This window comes from Rhincodon typus, chromosome 31 (assembly GCF_021869965.1).
Source record: "Rhincodon typus isolate 14 chromosome 31, sRhiTyp1.1, whole genome shotgun sequence".
Taxonomy (NCBI): Eukaryota; Metazoa; Chordata; class Chondrichthyes; order Orectolobiformes; family Rhincodontidae; genus Rhincodon; species Rhincodon typus.
The window spans coordinates 2,457,271-2,479,461 of NC_063362.1; the positions used below are offsets into that span (position 1 = coordinate 2,457,271).

At 40.1% G+C, this 22,191-nt stretch overlaps 1 protein-coding gene across 1 annotated transcript in view; it reads left to right on the forward strand.

The window, feature by feature from the left end:
- The window catches only part of cfap74 (cilia and flagella associated protein 74), a 170,049-nt gene that overhangs the window by 12,785 nt on the left and 135,073 nt on the right, over nucleotides 1-22,191 (forward strand). The window contains exons 4-6 of the mRNA XM_048615184.1: nucleotides 4,197-4,328; nucleotides 16,322-16,420; nucleotides 19,928-20,032. Coding sequence (XP_048471141.1) covers nucleotides 4,197-4,328; nucleotides 16,322-16,420; nucleotides 19,928-20,032 — 336 coding nt within the window. The remainder of the gene's footprint in view (nucleotides 1-4,196; nucleotides 4,329-16,321; nucleotides 16,421-19,927; nucleotides 20,033-22,191) is intronic.

Sequence of the window (22,191 nt, forward strand, 5' to 3'; positions counted from 1 at the left end):
TGACAGCATTTGGTCCATAACACGCCCAACCTTTCCTATTCATATACTCATCGAGATGCTTCCTCTACTTCCTCTGGCAGCTCTTTCCAGTCACGCACCACCCTCTGTGAAAAAGTTACACCTCAGATCCTTTGGAGAATCTTTCCCCTCTCTCCTTAAGCATATGTCCTCTAGGTTTGGACTCCCCACCCTAGGAAAAAGACCTTGGCTATTCACCCTATCCATGCCCCTCATGATTTTATAAACCTCTATAAGGTCACTTTTGAGGAATCTAATTATGGGAAGACTAGTCATTCTCTTACTCTCAAAATAATTATCAAATGCCTTGGGGTTTTCCATAATCCTATCTGCCAAAGATATTTTGTGACCTCTCTCTTTGTCCTCCTAACTTCCTTTTTAAACAACCCCTTACACTCTACTTTTGAAGGGCCTCCCCTGTTTTTAATGCTCTGTGCCTGACATATGCTTCCTTGTTTTTCTTTATCTATCTCTCAATATCCCATCTCATCTAAGGTTCCCTGGACTTGCTGCCCTTGCCCTTCACTCTTTAGAGGAACACACTGGCCCTGAATTCTCACTGTACTTAAAAGATTCCCACTTTCCAAATTTGGACTTATCTGCAAGAGCTGCTCCCAGTCTGTTTGCCAGATCCTGTCTAATGATACTAGACACTTAACTTCTGCACTATTTTTATCCATTTCCACATTGACTTTGAAACTTAGAGTTATGGTTATTATCCTTAAAACTTCTTGCCCACTGAAACTTCAACTACATGACTAGCTTCATTCCCTAGGATGAGGTCCTAGTAGAACTCATACTGGCACAAAAAGCACTCTTGGATGCACTTTAAAAATTCTACTCGTCTAATCCTTTCACATTAAGGCAATCGCAGTTAATGTTGGCAAAATTGAAATCCCCAACAACTATAACCCCATTTCTCTCATACCTTTCTGTGATTTGCCGGTATATCTGCTCTGCTATCTCCCACTGACTTTTGGGAGGCCTGTAGTATAATCCCAACAAAGTAATCAGCCTGTTTTTATTTCTAATCTCTACCCAGATAGCCTCATTTGAAGACCCTCCTAGGATATCCTCCCTAATTACTGCAGTGATGGATTCATTTATTGATAATCCAATGCCCCCACTTTTCTTGCATTTCCCCCTATTTTACTTAAACTTATATACCCTGGAATGTTGAGCTGCTAGTCATCTCCTTCCTTCGAGTCTAAGTGATTGCAATAGTATTTATTTAATAATCAATGCTCTAAGTTCATCCGTTTTACCAATCAAGCTCTTTGCATTAAAATAGATGCAATTTGACTTTCTGGATCCTCCATGTTACTTATTATGCCCATTGTTCTCCACCTACTGGACTGTTTTAGCATTCCTTCTATATCTGATTGAACCTTGCTCTCAATTTTACAACTACTCTGTGCCCCAACCCCCTGCCAAATTATTTAAAACTTCCCCAACAGCCCAAGCAACCCTCCCATCGAGGATTTGGCCCCATTCTAATTCAAGTGGAACCTATCCAACTTGCACAGGTCCCACCTACTCCAGAAGCTATCCCAATTATCCAGAAATCTAAAGCCCTCCCTCCTACACCATCCCTTTAGCCACGTTTTCAGCTGAGCTGTCTTTCTATTCCTGTAATGCATGGCTGTGAAAATAATCTGGAGATTACAGCTTTAGTCATCTTCCTGTTTAATCTACTACCATCTCTCTAAATTCATGTTGCAGGACCTCATTTCTTTTTTTACCCATGTTATTGGCACCTCCTCCCCTTCACAATGCTTTGCAGCCACTCTGAGATATCCCTTACCCTGGAACCAGGGAAGCAACATACCATTCCAGAGTCTCGCTTACTGCTACAGGACCACTTGTCAGTTCCCTTTACAACCAAGTCCTGTATCACTAAACCTCTCCCAGTCTCTTTCCTCCCCTGCTGTGCAGCACTGAACCATGATGCCACCAACTTGCTGTTGCTGCTTTCCTCTGAGAGGTCATGCCTCCCAGCACAGTATATGTTTGAAAGGGGGATAACGAAAGGGAACCTCTGCACTCCCTGTCTTGGTTACTAGTCTTCCTGATAGTCACCCAACGCTTTTCGGCCTGTGTAGCCCTTACTTGTGATGTGAACCAGCTCGCTAAATGTATTATCCAGAATGTCCTTAGCATCATGGATGCTGTTTAGGAGTCCGTCCATAGCTGCAGCCACTCCATGTGGTCAAACAGGAGCTGCAGCTGAACACACTTCCTGCACTTTCTCAGTGTCATAATTCTGTTTTATAGAGCTCCCTTGAAAGAAGATTTGAGCTCACAACTAGATTAACCATGATTTTAATGAATCATAGAACAGCATCCATACAGTGTGTAAATAGGCTATTCGGCCCAACTAGTCCACACCAACCCTCCGAAGAGCAGTCCACCCAGACCCATCCCCCTACCCTTTCTCTGTAATCCTGAATCTCCCATGGCCAATCCACCTCACCTGCACATCTTTGACAGTGGAAGGAAACTGGAACACCCAGCAGAAACCCATGCAGACACGGGGAGAACTTACAAACACCACACAGACAATCTCCTGAGGGTAGAATCAAATCCAGGTTCCTGGTGCTGTGAGGCAGCAGTGCTAACCACTGAGCCACCATGCCATGAATGGTACCGCAAACCCAAAGGGCTGAATAGCCTACCCATCTCCTAACTCCTATCAGACCATAATATGTAGGAACTAAAGTAGGCCACTTAGCCCATTGAATCTGCTCTGCCATTCAATGAGTTCATGGCAGATTTGATAAACCTCAATTCCACCTACCACTTTATTCAAATAACTCTTGATCCTCCTTCTGATTTAAAAATTGTCCACCTCAGCCTTGAATTTGTTTAACGACCCAGCCTTAACAGTCCTCTGAAGTAAAGAATTCCACAGATTGACGACTGTTTGAGAGAATAAATTCCCCGTTTTCTCTGTCCTAAATGGGCAACCCCTACTCTGAGATTATGCCCTCTGGTCCTAGACTCCTTCGCAAAGGGAAATAACCCCTCCACATCTAACTTGTCAAGCCCCCTAAGAATCTTATATTATCCAGCAAGGTGTCTTCTCATTCTTCTAAACTCCAATGAGTTCAAGCCCAAACTACTCAACCTCTCGTCATGTGAAAATCCCTCCATACCCAGGATCAAACAAGTGAACCATTTCTGGACTGCCTTCAATGGCAGCTTATCTTCTGGATAAGGAACCAAATCTGTTCACAGTATTTCAGCTGTAGTCTGGCTGATGTCTTGTATAGTTTCAGCAATGCCTCCTATTTTACACTCCATTCCCTTTGAAATTAAGGCAAACATTTCATTTGCCTATCCTGTTACCTGCTGAAATTGGATGCTAGCTTAATGTAATTCATGCATGAGGACTGCCAAATCCCTCTGCACTGCAGCTTCCTGGACTTTATCCCCATTTGAATAAAAAGTATGTATTAATTATTTATTATCACATATATCTAGAAAGATATAGTGAAAAGCGATTAGTTCAACTCTTTGATTCTTGCTGCCAAAGCACATAACCTCACATTTTCTCACATTATATTTTATCTGCCAAGTTTTTACCCATTCATCTAACCTAGTAGACTCTTTTCGTCATTCTCCCAACTTGCTTTCCCAACTATTTTTTTGTCATCTGCAAACTTGGCTCTAGCTCATTCACTACCAGCATCCAAGTCATTAATGTATATTATGAATAACTGTGGCTCCAGCAATGATCCTTGTGGCACACCACTAGTTACAAGTTACCAATCCTGGCAATTTCTGCTATTTCCCAATTCTGTCTTCTATTAGTTATCCAATTCCCTGCCCATGCTAATATGCTAGTGCCAACTCCAAGAGCTCTTATCTCAGTAAGTAGCCTTATGTGCATTACCTTATCGAACACCCTTGGAAATCCAAATATATTACATTGATTGGGTACTTTTTATCTATCCTATTTGCTACCTCCTCAAAGGATTCTAACAAATTTATCTGGCATGATTTCCCCTTTTGTTCCTTTAGAATGTCAGGGGACATTTTTATTCTATTAAGGGCACCAAAAAGCACTGTAAGCGGTTTGTAAAATACATTTGCAAACTGAGAAAGTTGTTGAGAAAACTGTAAGAGATTGTTTTGTTTTGAATTAAGAACATTGCTATTTGTTGTTTTGTTTTAAGGGAAGAAAATGATACTACTAATGTAAAAGGGCTAAGCAATTCTGAGAGGGTGCAGGTCGGAAAACGCCAGAGAAAGCTGAAGGAGCTTGAGATACTACATCAGGAAAAGGATGTGAAAATTCAAAAAATAAGGTACTGAACATTTTCTGTAATCCTTTAAGTGATCTGGGTGAATCATATTTTATGAATTGGGAAGAAGATATGCGTGTTGATGTGGATGTCTGCATATGAAAGAGTGAGATTTTTTCTCATGTTTGACATGAAATCTCATGACAGTATCTCTGTCATTTCAACATGTATTCCATTTCATTGCATTTTCCTTTCAATTAGAACCCATGGGCTGAATCTTACCATATTTGGCAAAGTGTAATTTTTGCTGAGTTTCTCTCCATGAGGCCTAACTTGTTTTCTTGCACAACTGTCCCAACTTGATCTCAAACAAAATACGACATCTCTGTGGTTCTGCTCTCATCTGATGCTAGCTTGATTCTCCCTCCATCTTGCTATACCTGGAAGTACTCACCAGATATCCTGGCACCTTTGGCATATGTGAAATTGACACCTCACTTTGCGGACAGAGACTGAGGTCCTGGCAGATGAGCTGGTCCACCGAACTGTGTTCAGTTTTGGAATACTGCATTCATTTCTGGTCCCCCACTGTGGGAAAGATGTTGTGAAACTTGAAAGGATTCAGAAGAGATTTACAAGGAAGATGCCAGGGTTGGAGGGTTTTGGGCTATAGGGAGAGGCTGAATAGGCTGGGGCTATTTTCCCTAGAGTGTCAGAGGCTGAGGGGTGACTTTATGGAAGTTTATAAAATCATGATGGGCAAAGATAGGGTAAATAGCCAAGGTCTTTTTCAAAAGAATCTAGGACCTGTTGATTACAATTGTTTGACTGGGTTCTAGTTTTGCCTTCTTTTTCATAATGTTCCTTTCATCAGACTTTAACCATAAATCTTTGGACGTACCAGAACTTCCTTTCATCTGGGTGTGGCTATACAAGTGCATGATGTCCATAATCTATTCCAGTGAAAACCTGTGGAAATCCAGGCATGCCAGTCCTTTGCATGTATACTCAATGTGCAGTTGCCTAAATTTTGACTTGACTTGAAATTTAGACATTTTTCTAGGTAGGCTATTACTTTAGAGCAACAAAAACATTTAAAATCCACTTTTATTTGAATAGGTCCCAGGAGTTTCTGATTTATCTGTCTAAAATTTGCATTTCTTGATTCTGACCATTTATAATTAGTCCATTTCATTTTGGTTGACTGAATATCCTGTTTTCATTGCATAGGATCATGGTATTTTCTGGAAGCGATTCCCAGTATATTATGGGTCACATTCCATCTTACTAGCAGCTTTCTGCATAAAAAAAAGGAGCTGAACTTTGCAAAGTCCGTTCCTCCTTTTTAAAATTCACCCTAGATGCCTTTCCACCCTCTGCCTTTCCACCCTGCACCTGGAAGCCTATTGTCACTTCCATGAGGTTTACAGTGTTCTTAATACAGTTCAATAGGTCAGCAATAGAAATAGTACTGTGCATCCACTGGATATAATCCTAAGAATTTATTTTGGACAGCCAAATGTTCACTTTTAGTATGGAGATTATAATACTTTAGATATTTGATAATAGCATGACAGCCAGAGCAAAATTGTTTGCCCTGAAATAAAAGGGTATTGCATTATTTGCAACATCTTGCAATCAGGCAGCTCATTTGCACAAGGCATGTTGTGAGGTTGGGAATGATCAATGGCAGTAATTAGAACATCTCACTGAGGGATTCTGACACTTTACTGCATCATTGCTCTTTCAGCTGTTCAGATTCAGACAAAAAAATTCTAACAGACGTCTATGAACATGGATATCCATATTACCAAATATTTATATTTAGAACATGGTCTTCTGATAGTTTGTCATGTTAAACAGTTAGCTATAGATGCCTTAGTCTATTTTTCAGATAATAACGTAAATTTTCATTTTACTTCCCTGTTAAGTCAGATTGTTTAGATGTCTGAATGAACTCAATGTTGTTTGTAATATATTTCTAAAATACATTTTTCTGTGTTTTCTTAAAATCCAACCTTTGTGAATACTACATGGTCTCATGCTAGAAATCATTCCCAAACCCACAGCGCCAGGGACCCGAGTTCGATTCTAGCCTTCCGTGACTGTCTGTGTGGAGTTTTCATGTTCTCCCCGTGTCTGCGTGGATTTCTTCCGGGTGCTCCGGTTTCCTCCCACAGTCCAAAGAAGTGCAGATTAGGTGGATTGGCTGTGGTAAATTGCCCCACAGTGTCCAGGGATGTGCAGGCTAGGTGGTTTAGACATGATGTGTTACAGAGATAGGGTCTGGGTCTTGGTGGGATGCTCTTCAGAAGGTTGGTGCAGACTCAATGGATCAAATGGCCTCTTGCCGCACTGTCAGGATTCTATTATTTTTCCTGCCATTTTGTATTTCAATATCTGGCATCATGCATATATGCTTGTTTATCGATAATGATACAGTGTAATTATTTATTATCACAGAGGCTTTATGACTAATTGTAATTATTCAGTTATTTTAACACTAGGTAATAGTAACAGCTAAAAATATACTTTGTGTATTTATGATATAAATAATCATGAATTCTGATTTCATATGAATATAGATCAGGGTCCATTTGTGATTTTGGCTGAGTATATGCCTGAGGGTTAACTGAACAAAATTAAATGATTGATCCTGTGTAGCTTTTTATCTAACTCAACTTAATTCTATTTCTTAAGATGTGTTATTTATTTCAAATCTTTACAGAACCTATTAGCAAAAGAATCCTTGTGATTAGATTCTTAGTCATGTGGTTTCAGTAAAGTTCATGCATGTGGCTACTTTCTATAGTAATTCTCTGAGGACAGCCCTCCTCTATTTCTGAAAATGTCCTGTAGATGTTTATATTTCTGGGTGAATCCAAAACTGAAAGTCATAAATATAACATACTAACCAATAATCAGGAGAAACATGGGAATAATGTAATGGTTAGAATGTTGGACCCTGGGTGCCTACATGGAGAACTTGAAATGAATAGTAAAGATGCATTTAAAGGAGAAGCTGGATAAGTATGCAAGGAAGTAAAAAATAGAAGAATGGTCTGATAGACATAAACGTAAACCATGACATTAAACACACATATACACAGACACCAACACAGGTACAGGGTTTTAAAAAGAACTGTCACACACAGGCAGGAAGAAAAAGTTATTAGAATCCTGGAGTGATTAAATTTTGAACTGAGACCACAGTTGTTCAATTGGTGACTGATATCCTTAGCCAATGCAAAATATATAGATTGTCTTGAGTTCTTGGTCACTGGTTGTTTCTCTGATTTGTTTTTTTTCACCAGGCACTGTTTTCAATATGATGAGGAGGAGCAGGGAGGAAAAGACTTTCAGTCCTTGCTGTTACAAATTTATCTCTTTTGATGAAATGGCAATTTTAATTCAGAAAATTTTGTTTATTAGTTTCCTGATCTTGCCTCAACCTGTGGGTAAATGATTGATGCAACAATTTTAGATACGTGATTAAAATCAGATGATGGAAATTGAAAATTGAGAATTTTATTCATTCATTTTGTGGGAAATGGGTGTCACTGGCTGGGCCAGCATTTATTGCCCATCCCTAGTTGCCCTTGAAGGTGGTGGTGAGCTACCTTCTTGAATTGCTGCAGTCCTTCTGCTGTGGGTTGACCTGCAATGCCCTTAGGGAGGGAATTCCAAGACTTTGACCCAGTGACAGTGAAGGAACGGCGATATGTTTCCACATCAGGATGGTGAGTGGCTTGGAGGGACACTTGAAGGTGGTGGTTTTCCCATGTATGTGCTGCCCTTGTCCTTCTAGGTGGAACTGGTCTTGGGTTTGCGAAGTGCAGTCTGAGGATCTTTGAATTTTTGCAGTGCATCTTATAGGTAGTACACATTGCCGCAACTGAGCGTTGGTGGTGGAGGGAGTGGCTACATATGGAAGCAGTGCCAGTCAATCCGGCTGCTTTGTCCTGGATGGTGTCAAGCTTCTCGAGTATTGTTGGCGCTGCACCCATCCAGGCAAATGGGGAGTATTCCATCACAGTCCTGACTTGCACCTTGTAGACGGTGGACAGGCTTTGGGGGAGTCAAGAGGTGAGTCACTCGCTGCAGTATTCCCAGCTTCTGGCCCGCTCCTGTAGCCACTACGTTTATGTGGAGAGTTCATTTGAGGTTTTCGTCAATGATAACCCCAGGATGTTGATAGTGGGGGATTCAGTGATGGTAACACCATTGAATGGCAAGATTGTCTCTCATTGCTGTTGGTCATAGCCTGGCATTTGTGTGGTGTGAATGTTGCTTGCCACTTGTCAGCCCAAACTTAGTTATTATCCAGATCTTATTGCATTTGGAAACATACTGCTTCAGTGTCTGAGGAGTCACAAATGGTACTAAACATTATGCAATCATTGTGTGAACATTCCCACTTCTGACCTTATAATGGAGGGAATGTCATTGAAGCAGCTGAAGATGGTTGGGCCTAAGATACTACTCTGATGAACTCTTGCAGAGATGTCCTGGAACTGAGATGATTGATGTCAAATGCCACGACCATCTTCCTATGTGTCAGGTATGACTCCAACCAGTGGAGAGTTTGCCTGCAGATACCCATTAATTCCAGTTTTGCTGGGGCTCCTTGATGCCAAACTTGGTCGAATGCAGTCTTGATATCAAGGGCTGTCACTCTCACCTCACCTCTGGAATTCAGCTCTTTTGTCCATGTTTGAACCAAGGCTGTAATGAGGTCAGGAGCTGAGTGGCCCTGGCGGAACCCAAACTGGGTGTCACTGAGCAGGTTATTGCTGAGCAGGTGCTGCTTGATAGCACTGTTACTGACACCTTCCATCACTTTACTGATGATCGAGAGTAAACTGATTGATAGGGCGATAATTGGCCAGGTTGGATTTGTCCTCCTTTTTATGTACAGGACATACTTGGGCAATTTTCCACATTGTCAGATAGATACCAGTATTGTAACTGTACTGGAAGAGCTTGGCTATGGGAGCAGCAAGTTCTCGAGCACAAGTCTTCAGTACTATTGCTGGAATGTTGTCAGAGCCCGTAGCCTTTGCAGTATCCAGTGTCTCCAACCATTTCTTGCTATCACATGGAGTGAATCGAATTGGCTGAAGACTAGTATCTGTAATGCTGATGGCTACATGAGGAGGCCAAGATGGATCATCCACTTAGCACTTCTGGCTGAAGATTGCTAAGAAAGCTTCAGCCTTATCTTTTGCACTGATGTACTGGGCTCTTCCATCATTGAGGATGGGTATATTTGTCGACCCTCCTCCTCCACTGAGTTATTTAATTGTCCACCAGCATTCATGACTGGATGTAGCAGGACTGCAGAGCTTAGATCTGATCTGTTGGTTGTGGGATCACTTAGCTCTGTCTATCTCTTGTTCCTTATGCTGTTTGGTGCCTTCACCAGGTTGACACCTCATCTTCAGGTATCCCTGGGGCTGCTCTTGGCATGCCCTTCTGCACTCTCCATTGAACCTGGGTGGAACCCCTGGCTTGTTAGTAATGGTTGAGTGGGGGATATGCCAGGCTATGATGTTACACATTGTGCTGGAGCACAGTTCTGCTGCTGTTGATGACCCACAGCGCCTCATAGATGCCCAGTCTTGAGTTGCTAGATCTGTTCAAAGCCTGTCCCATTTAGCACGGTGATAGTGCCACACAACACGATGGAGGTTGTTCTCAATGTGAAGGTGGGACTTTGTCTCCACATGGACTGTGCAGTGATTGTTCTTACTGATACTGTCATGGACAGATGCATCTGCAGCTGGCAGATTGGTGAAGATGAGGTCAAGTATGTTTTTCCCTCTTGCTGGTTCCATCACCACCTGCTGCAGACCCAGTCTAGCAGCTAAGTCCTTTCAGGACCTAACTAGCTCAATCTGTAGCACTGCTGTCTAGCCACTGTTGGTGGTGGACATTGAAATCCCCCACGCAGAGTACATTTTGTGCCCTTGTCATCCTCAATCCTTTAAGTGTTGCTCATGGAAGAGTACTGATTCATCAGCTGAGGGAGGATGGTATGTGGTAATCAACAGGAGGTTTCCTTGCCCATGTTTAACCCGAAGCCATGAGACTTCATCGGGTCTGGAGTCAATGTTGAGGACTCCCAGGGCACTCCCTCCCACAGTATACCACTGTGCTGCCACCCCTACTGGGTCTGTCCTGATAGTGGGACAGGACATATCCAGGGATGGTGATGGTGGTGTCTGGGACATTATCTGCAAGGTATGATTCTATGACGATGACTATGTCAGGGTGTTGCTCGACTAGTCTGTGAGACAACTCTCCCAATGTTAGCACTAGCCCCCAGATGTTAGTGAGGAGGACTTTGCAGGGTCAACAGGGCTGTTTCTGTTTTTGTCTTTTCTGGTGCCTACGTCGATGCCAGGTGATCTGCTGGGTTTCATTTCTTTGAGACTTTGTAGTGATTGGTACAACTAAATGACTTGCTATGCCATTTGTTGTGAAGTTGGGTAGAGTACTTGTGGATTAGGAGGCAGGATGTTAGAACGTAGTATTTGTAAAATGCCAGGGGGGAAAAGGTTGCGTGGTCCCTTTAAAAGATTATGTGTTTTCTATGCTTAAAGATTTAAAATGGATGTCTGTGAGCAGCAGCTTGAAAGTACGCAAGTACACAGAGCGTACCCGAATTGAAACAACTGTACCAAAAGGCTGTGCCATTAACAGGCCAAGACACTAAGTTTTTGAATTTAGCCAATCAATTTAAACCAGGCGCTTAGATACCAAAAACCAATTAAATTTAAATCTCATGGTTTTGACAACATAGGACCAATGCTATTGTAGGAAATTGATATATCATCAAGGCTATAAAAAGAAGGGGGCAGTTGGACAAAGCCCCAGAGTTAACTGCCATCCACCAGAGTTAACAGCCCTCTGCATTCAAGAGAATCTCTGGCACTCTCAGACTCCACTAAGTCTTAGAGAAAGCACCCATTTAAATACCAATAGTACCCACGGCACAACTAGTTAATACTCCTGACAGAAGAATCGACGAAAAAGGCACAAAGCATTCTGGATGACACGTAACCTGGCAGTAATTTTGAGAGACTAAATTCTATTTTTGTTTTATATTTATATTTGTATTTATTGGAACAGCATATCATTAGAATCTTAGTTTATTTGGGAATAATGTTCAAAAGTTGCTAACAATTTGTTGGATATTTAGTTGTTCATTAATTAGCAATTAGCACCATATGCAGCCAAGGGCTCTTCTCCCTGCCTATTTTGGGTCATTTACAGTCTTATATAGTTGCAGTCTCAAAATTATTAACAAACAAATCAAGATTGAGTTTTTTCAACAACATAGAATTTTTTAAGGTATACGATATGCATCATATAACAAAAAAGATCACAACAGAGAACCAGATTTTCTGAAGAAGGGTCCCAAACCGAAACATCAACTTTCCTGCTCCTCTGATGCTGCCTGGCCTGCTGTGTACCTCCAGCTCCACATTGTGTTGTCTCTGACTCCAGCATCTGCAGTTCCTACTATCTCTGGGAGAACCATAGCAGTTGGCCAATCAAATCATTACTCTTTTCTTCATGAACTACCTACCTAGTAAAATATGGTCACCACGATAATGCGTAGAATATGTATATAGAGAAGTAGAGTGTCAGTCTGTGTAATCTGAATATTGATGTTGTCACCTTGTATTAAAGAATGCATTGCCAACTGTTTCATAGTTATTGTTTTTGTGGAATGATGGAAATTGAAACACCAAAGCTTGGAGATTGTCGTGGAACCACTTTGATCATATTCACATAGGCAGATAAGTTTCATAAACTTCATGCCTGACATAATCTTTTGCAAGCCATCTAATATATTTACATGATGGGAGGTGGTAATTCCCTTCACAGTTCAAAGATTTTGATAATGAGGAGGAATGATTATGCCTTTAGGATTGAATCACTGAATATTTCACTTTGAAATTAATATATTTAGTTTTGCTAAAAGTTTATATTTCCATGTTTACACTGGAAAGTAACGTTTCATTCAAATTTTAGTTATTTATTTTTACTTTTGTCTTTAATGGGATATAGGCATTGCTGGCACAGCTGGCAATTGTTGAGTTTAATTTATTGCCCTTTGAGACCAGTTAAGGATTAGCCATATTGCTGTGGGTTGGAGTGACATCTAAACTCGAATTCAGTAAGGGTAGCAAATTTCCTTCCCATAAAGAACATTAGTGAACTAAATGGGTTTTCATGATATTCAATGATAATTTCATGCTTGCCCTTACTGAGAATTCAAACTCATATTTATCTTGAATAATGAATTGTTTTTAAATTCCACCAGTTGCTGCAGTGGATCTGAACCCTTGCCTGCAGAGGTTTTTCTGCATTACTAGTTCAGTGACATTACTACTGTGTCACCACCTCCCCATAGAGAAATTAATGTCTAACCACTAAAAGATCTGTTATAAATATAGCCAAGAAATTTTTCATGGCAGAGATGTAAATCAGAAAACAAAAAATGCAGTCGCTTTGTTTTACCCCAGAAATCTTATTTATCTATTTGATTCATTGCTAAATTTTTGTTATTATTGAGATGAAGAATAGGATCTGAATTTTCTCCCTGCTTCCCCTTCAACTAATATTTTTTTTAAAAATCATATATATACGATAGTATTTTTGTCATTTATTATGAAATTGCTTTGTGACACGTGTAAGTATAACTGCCTAACATATCTAAATTAAGTTCTTCTCTGCACTATCCTGATGAAACCTTAACCTGTTTCATGTAAATTGGTTAATCCCTTCTCAAATAAACCAAAATAACTTACATGAAAATATTAAGCATTCATATACTGGTAATTTCAACATGATGAGAGGCAGAATTTTCTTCTCCTTGTGCGGTGAGATTAATAGCAAGCAAGATGACCTAATTGGGTGAGAGTGAAAAGATTAGATTCTCGATTTCAAGAAAAACTTACCTCACAAGTTCCAGATGTCACCAGAGTGGCAACTAGCTCATTTACATACATTTGCGTCTCACTAATAGCCAACATTGCACTTCCAATTTTCCTATGCTGCATCAGGAAACTAAACGGCACAACAACTCGACAAGTAAAACACAGGGTGCCTGGCAATTTGGCTTGTCAGCCTTTGGTGCAGCTCAAGAAATAGCTGTGCCAGCCATCTACCTTCTCTTCATGTGGAACTGCTTCTTCTGTACAAGTCCCTGTCTGATTAGTGGCAACAATCCTCTTCAGCCCTTCATCCACGCAACTCAGCACCAGCAAAGTACAAGCTTCACAATATCACCATGCTTTTTCCATGACCAACTCAGACACCACCTCAGGGCTTCAACCATCTGATTTGGAGCTAAGTGACACCTATGACTTGAATGCTTCTGCCAGATTGGTTTGACCTTAGAGCAGGCCAGGCATCTCACATATCTATACGTAGTTTTTTTTTGCTGACATAGAGGCAGGCATTTTATGCTCCTTGACTTGCTTTTAAGTACACAAGGGCTTTAACACTAACATTTAAATACCATTCCCATTTAAATACTAATATGCCCTCTTATTTTTCTAGCCAAAATAGACAACCTCACACTTATCCACATTAAACTTCATCTGCCAGGTTCTGGCTCCTTGTCCGAGCTATCAATATCCATCTGTAAAATCTTTATCTCCTCATCACTGCCTGCTTTCCCACCTATTTTAGTATCATCCATGACTTTTGATATGTTACACTCTATCCCAGCTTTCAGATCATTTAAATAGATTATAAATAGTTGAGGTCCGAGAAATGACCCCCGTGGCATCCCCCTAGTTATAGTTCACAATCCAAAGAAGGACCCATTTATCCCAACACTCTGCTTTCTGTCAGTCAGCCAATCCTCTATCCAAGTCAGTTCACTACCCTTAAACTCCTGGGAACCAACCTCCTGGATCAGTCTTTAATGTGGCACCGTGTCATATGCCTTTTGGAAGTCTAGATATACCACATGCACCAGATCCCCATTATCCACCTTGCTGGTTACATCATCAAAGAACTCCAGCAAGTTTGTCAAGCTTGACTTGCCCTTCATGAAATCATGTCAACACTGGTGAATTGAGCTTTGTTTTTCCAAGTATTCAATTATCTCCTCCTTTATGATTGACTCCAGAGTTCCCTGGATGCTGCATGTGCCTACAAAAGAGAGATGGAGACAGTTGGAGAAAATGTCTAATAGCTTGTACAAAATAAGGATGAGTTAGAACTGGTAGTAATGAGAGAGAAGAACAGCACAATAGAGCTTACTCGGTTGGTTATTCATTGGTAACTCCCACATGAGTGATTCTATTCTTTCCCATTTTAGCCTCACCATTGTCTTCTCGTGGGCAGTCAAAGCCTTTTGTCCACTACTCCCCCACCTGTATGCGACCTCTAAGCCCAGTTGTGAGCCAGTTTCTGTTGCAATGAGATGAAGGAAGGGATTGAATATGATGGAACAGGATGCAAGAGCTGTCAGTGATCATGCAAAGCAGGAGAGGCGATGAAATGTGCCTATTGAGTTAGTAGGAAGCATTGCTGACTGTAGAGGATGGGGTGAATGTGAGCCTTGAGTGGACATGATGCGTGTGATGCTGAGGGTTTAGTCCATCAGCCTTTGTAAGAGACATCTGCATTGGAACAATTAGAATGTGTGCTGGCCTCCAAGTATGAAATGGTAGAATGTGCAGCAGATCATTGATCTTCTTCCTGCACTGCTGGTCATTCCTGTTGACCCAGGAGAAAACATGAGCTGGGCCGTTATTTCTATTCAGGTTGGCTGGGTCTAGTGGCATGACCTCTGTAAGAGTGACCTCTGTAAAGGCAGTCAGATACTTGGAGATAGCAAAGTAAAACAGCACTTGAGAACTTTATTCAAGCAAAATACTGGTGTAGATGCAGGGGGAGGGGGCCCAAGACTCACCCAGGAGTTTGAACTTTCTCCAAAAGTACCTCTTTTATACCATTACACAAACAGACTGCCACAACCCTGAAACTGTATTAATTACCATCCACATCTGGCATGAGCAATAAATTTAACAGCGCCACACAGTTTGCTATCAGTGGTGTAGGGCTCCTACATTATCACACTGGAGGCTATTGTCTATTGAAACCTTTATCAAAAATAAACATGCAGTTATTCATTGTGCCTAGCCCTGACCCCTTGCCACCAACATTTGCAGACTAGCTTGCTTCCCCCCTGGAACATCCCGTGACCTGTTCCCTTGGGAACAATCTTCCAACTAACTGTCTGTCTCTGCAGCAGCAAGCAAGTGCTCTTTTAATCCTTACTTTTAACCCTTACCTATACATTTGTCCCTTACTACAGATCTGTGAGAAAACTATACTTCTATAAGAAATCTATACCTATATACTCTTGCCCCCTTCACCTCTTTCTGCAGTTATACAGGAAGAATACAAATCTTCTCTCCACCACCCCAACCATCAGTGGCTCCAGATCTTTCTTTCGGAAGGAGGAGTAAGGTTGGTTTTCTTCTGCACCATGTGTTCACAGCGTGGAAGCGTGCACCACAGTGTAATGGGTCGAATGTGGCTTGCAGCATTTGAACCAGTGTCCAGCTGGTGTTTATAAAGGAACCAGAGTATTGGAACCCCGAGATCCTGGCAATGGCAACCACATCAATCACTAGATTCAATGGGAAACATGTTCAACATCTTATTCGCATAATTAATAAGATGAAAGACAAACCCTAACCTTATCACGAGATAACTCGTCCAGGCTACGGCAGAGTGTACATTATGAAACTCCCTTGCCGTCACACTTTAACTGCAAATCAGAAAATCCATGTTTACCTTCTGTGCCGAAACTTTAAAAGCATAATTGTTGCTTTTCATATTATAGGTTGGAATGCAGCCTCAGTGCTCAAAGGCTAACTGTTGCAGTTTCACTCGGTCTAAATGCAAATTAATGATTCATTTGGAATAATAGCATTTCCTGTAATATTCGATTAATGTTATTCCGAAAACTGTGTACTTACCTTTGCTTGTTCTTGTATTGCCATATGTTCTAATTTTAGAGAAGAATTAAAAGAATGCAGGATGAGAATAGAAACTTTGGAGAAGGAGAGGAAGGAAGTGGAAGCAGATATTCAAGAGCAGGAAACTGCCAACAACAAGTATGTGATCTTTCTGCTATTTAGTTCATTCCATCATTTCTCTGTATGAATCAGATTCTTTGTACTTCTGGTGAAGTTAGTATTGCTTAATAGTTATTAAATAAATTCACAATTTGCTGTGTTCTCTTAAGATCTTAACTTGTCTCACTTGCTTTTTCTCCCTTTCTCATAACATGGGAATCAATTTAGTTTTGGGTCAGTGATGCTTCTTGATGTTGACTGCACAGTAAGGATAAAGAATTCTAATCTTGATATAATTTTCTTTCTTCTGGTAGCTAAAATTGAGTTTATTATGAATTGTCTTTAAACAGTTGTCACTGCCTTATGCTTAGAAAACATTTATTTGTTTTTTTTAAAAGTATTGCACAAATAATGAACTTCGCAGATAAGCAAACATCTTAAGACTTATAAATATATTAGATTGAAAAAAACAACTCCCACTATTTGTTTCTCAATTTCAGAATGTTCAAGGATGTTTTTCAACCAATGCAATAGTTTTTGCTGCAATGCAAAAATCTTCAGCAGCCAATTTTTCTCACTGCAGGATTGTATGAACAGTAGTGTGATGCTAGCAAGTTGACCATTCTTTTCAAATGTTGGCTGAGAGATAAACATCAACCAGGACATGGGGGAGAATTCACATCCACTTCTTTGAAAAAGTGGCATTGGATCTTTTACATCCAACTGAAAATGCTCTTCCTAAACCTCTCTACCTCTCTCTGTCTCTGTCTCTGTCTCTCTCTCTCTCTCCTCCTTTAACATACTCCTTAAAACTCTCCTCTTGGACCAAGGTTTTGGCCATCTAACCTAATATATCTTCATGTGGCTCAGTGTCATATGTTGTTTTATAATGTTCCTGTTAAGCACTGTGGGATATTCAATTATGTTAAATGCTCTTCATAAATATAAGTTTATGCATTATGCATTAACTTGTTACTTCTAAACATTACATGATGTGGTACTAGTACATTGCAAATTGATCACAGTGATGGAAGGATTTTGATAATGGCGGATTCAACAATGGGACTGCTGTTGAATATCAAGGGATGACGGTTAGATTTCTTTTTCTTGGAGATGGTCATTGCTTCAGCACTTGTGTAACACGAATGGTGCTTGGTCCTTGTTGCACCAAACCTGGATATTGTCCAGTTCTTGCTACATTTGAACATGGACTGCTGTAATATCTGAGGAGTTGCAAATCATGCTAAACATTGTGCAATAATCAGCAAACATCCTCATTTCTGACCTAACAATGGAAGGAAGTTCATTGATCAAAGTAGCTGATCTGCTAACAAAGGGGAGCACCATTGTGTGCCATTTGCATCAGCTCATGGAAGAGGCTAAATGACAATATCAGGACTTGTCTTCCTAACTGTTTCTGAATTATAAACCTAGTATTCAACAGTAGACACTCATGTTCAGACAGATGTTGGTCTCATTTCTTCTGCAGGTCTCCACACTTGATCAATTCAGGCAACACTGTCCATTTCCACTTGTTTCCCAACGCTAAGAAAATGGTTTGTCCTGGCTGACCCATTATTGTATTTAATTACTGCTTCCTTGGCATGGGTGTCAAGTCTTTTTGCACTTCCTTGGGATTGATTTTAACTTCAAGCAAGATTAGATCAGGCAATTTGTTTGAGAAAGGCACTCACCAAAATAAGTTTATTTTTAACTTCACAGCCTAACATATTTAATCAGTCCATTTTCTACCCATTATTGGTAAGAAGAGACTGCATAGCAGCTGTCAGTAGATAAAGATCAAGCCATTCTTGGTTGCCCATCAGCTTGCAGCTAAGTCATGAGAAAATTGTTTTGAGAAGGAAGAGGGGAGTGAACCTAGAGTAGGAAGGTTGCAACTCTCCTTGACAAATCTAGAAAGCCTTTTCACCTGAAGTAATGGAAATAGTGCCAAAGAATTAAATGTAGAGGTGATCAATTAACTTGTATGATTGTAATTTTAACAGGACATTATCTAGTTTTGATCAAATAGGGAACCAATTTTTACCATGTCTCCTGCTGGTTGTGTTTTTAGGATTTTCCTGCATCAAATGCGTCTGCATCATCCTTGACTTGGTTTGTCTTGCTCACAACCTGAACTGGATTTGTTTTAACTTGAATCCCATAAATGAAGTCTATCTCAATTGTGTAACTTCTTTACAATATGTGAAACATTCTTTTTTCCAGTTCTCTTTAGGCCCTCTCTTTGACCTGTTCTTCCGATACATTGATAATTAGAATTTCTCATTTCCACTTATTCCTCATCATGTACTTATCCACCACTGGTTTTGATCTTTCCCTGCCTGGATTGTTCTCTGCCCATCTCCGACCATGAGCTTCCACAAATATCTATCACAATGCTACATGCTACTCAGCATCAGTTTACCTCATTTTGTTGAATGTAAAAAAAGAAAGCAATGTGATTTTCTGCTCCCCCTCTGTGATGATACCCAGGCTTTAAGAGATGTATTTTGTCCTGCTTTTTTTTATAAAGAGAGATTGTGACAAAGATGCCAGGCAGTGTGCTCCAAAAGCAATAAAGTAAACAGCTTGTGAGGCCTTGGTACTTTTTTTAAGTTGGAACAATAGAAGCAGCCTGAATGAGTGGGGTCAAGCTCCCACAGAACCAGGATTTCTAGTTTTAGTTTTAAATTAGCAGTTGCTGTTGGGGTCTTGAAGCTAAGTTGGAAGCTCCCCGCTACTCTCTCTCTCTCAGAATTTTCTCTTGATGTTTTTCCTCCTGGACTGGAGAATTGCCTGTGAGACAATCTATTTTACTGAACTTGCCTTTGCCAAGAGTGTGTTTATGGGATGTTACTACATTGGAACAGTTACTGTTCAGTAGTTAAATAATCTATTATTTTGTTAAGTTTTCCAATAGAGTTCCAATTTATTCTTTCTTTTGTTGTATTTTAACTATAGTGTATGAATAAAGTGTATTTTGCTTCAAGCCTGGTAGTTTGATCAATCCAATTGCATCCGGAACGCAACACCTGGCACTGGCCTTTAAAATAAAAAAAGTTAGGGTCTAAGCTATCCTCTCAATATATTTTGAGAGGGTTTGGTCTGGTCTATAACACCCTCTAAGCCAGAAGATGAAGTTAGTAAAGAAAAGTTTAAGCATAAAGGAAAGGGAGGTATGTGTCTCTGAAGGTTGCAGCTTAGCGCTTATTGTGGTTTAATTCAAATGTACCGTGACAAAGGTCATGTGCATTCATAGAACAATATTTTGTGTGTATAATGTAAATATTAACAAATATAGTAACATTTATTTTTCTAGCTCTGTATAACCTTTAACCTGATTACAATCTCTCTCATGACTTGTATCATTTTGCTGTTAAAATCAGTTTATAAATACAGATTGTTGTAAGTAGTTCCACAATGACAAATATGAGAAAAGAATAGATGGTGAAAATTAGGTGAAATGTAAAGAAAGCATTTATTGCCTTCATACATAATCATTTTACTTATTATTAATATTCATCATTTCTCCTGATGTTGTACCAGTCCTGCTTTGTTTCGCCTTCGGGCACAACACAGACGGCTGTGTGACGAGCTTCGGGAGGAAGAAGACCTTCAATCAAAAATTACTTTGAAACTGCAAGAGAATGAGTGAGTTATAGACTAAACAATGACGTTTGCAAATGCCTTCACTTTGCCATAGAAATAATTTAAGTGTTTGTAACTGTTTTTGACATGCACTGATAGGTTGCATGTATGTGGTACTCGAAAGGAAAAGTAGATGTATTTCTTCAATTTTTTTTATAATGATATTTTCCTATGGTCAGTTGATGAGGATTGAAGGACTTAACAGCAATATTTTACAGTCTTTGCATATCAAAGACATCATGAGCATAGCTGGCATATGTACCCCATTTTGACCTCAAAACCTTCCTATTGGTAATAGCTTCACAAAACATGAAGTGGCTTTTCTCAGTAAAAATAACCCAAATCAGAAGTCCAAAGTCATAGGCATGAACAAACTAGTATTTTCTGGTTAATCTAGCCATTCGTAAGAATTTGTACCAAGTTGAACTGTAAGAGCATACATAATTAAGAAGAGCTACCAAAAGAGGAATTAATCAAAGTCTGCCTGTACTGACAATCCTGTAATGTTAAAATGCCCACTTTGATTTAGTATGGCACAAGAGAATTCGGTTGGAAAAATATATCATAACTTGTTGAGTAAAAGGCTTTCTGCCTATCTTCTCACCTTTCCACCATACCCCATATTACCCTCGGTGGTCTTTTACATAATGATTTTAAATCAGTGATATTTGGATTCCAAACTTTCTCTTACTTGAACTTCTACTTCTCTGCTATAAGTTTTCTGTATTGACACATTTTATGATATCACACGTACAGTACCGTCCACCTGCTATCTACCTAGCTCTCTAGCAATCTCACTACTAATTGGACAGATTTATATGTTTTACATGACAAGTGCTGGGTTTGACATCATATTGAAATATTTTTATATTTATACATTGTCTTGGAGCCGAATACTGATACCAACTCAATTACTCAATGCAGGATTTTGGAGCTGTAATGACTTCATGAATTTAATAACTTTGCCTTTTCAAGGTGTTACAATGACAGATTACAGCCTGAAAATACAGCCGACGTTTTTGGATCTTATTGTCAAAAAGTGTTTTTTTTAGAAAGAGAACTGCTAAGGAGACAAAATATCTGCAGGTATAATTCAGTGGCTGGCTGGCAAAAAAAATCTGGATGGGACCACGAGGATGTAACACCTAAATGCATCATAGAAACTTCAGAGTGAGAGAGTGGCTTGAGATAATGAAGGGCTGACAATTCCCTGCTCAACAGCAAACCACCCCTGCAGGTTTTGTCTAAAACTGCACACATTTTGTGCTTCTCTCTTTGAAGAATAAACAAGGACAGGGGTTAAAAAGAATGTTTCAACTTTACTGGAGAGTGCTGGTGGGACTGAACATTCTCACTTGTACCAGCCTGTGTTCAAGAGTAAGCGTGCTGTGAAAGTCACAGTTAATCCCCAGCCTCCGTTGCAGATAGAGACCCTTTATCACTCTGAGTGCTTCAAGTCAGCTCACTATCAGCCAGTTGAAAGGAAATAGGGCAACAAAAGTCCTCTCTTACTCTGAATGCTGGAATTCAGTAACAGGTCAAAGGGTATCAGAGCTATGGAATCTCAAAGAATACACTAAGCTAAGGATTATGAAACTGACTATTCAACTACCAATGTCAATTCCATAAATAATCTCCACTGCAACAGCACATCATTCAATTATCCACCCTTCACAAACAATTCAGTGACTGATCCAGAACTTTTATCTTCTTGCATTTAGCTCTTATTTCTAATCTGTGTGTTTCATTACTAATTCTTCACATGTTCAGTAACTATTAAACTCACTCATGGTGAACTCTGTTAACTTTGTTAAAGCCTGGTTAAATGGGGCGGTATTGTGACACAGTGGTTAGTGCTGCTGCTTCACAGCATCAGGGACCCAGATTCAATTCCAGCCTTATGTGACTGTCTGTGGGGAGTTTGCAAGTTCCCTCCGTATTTGCGTGGGTTTCCTCCTGGTGCTTTGGTTTCCTCCCAAAGTCGAAAGATGTGCACATTAGGTGGATTGGCCATGCTAAATTGCCCCATAGTGTCCAGGGATGTGCAGGCAGGTTAGCTAGGTTAGCCATGGTAAATGCAGGGTTATGGAGGAATTGGTTAGGGGTGTGAGTCTGGGTAGGTTCTTCAGAGGGTCAGTGCAGACTCAGCGGGCCAAATGGCC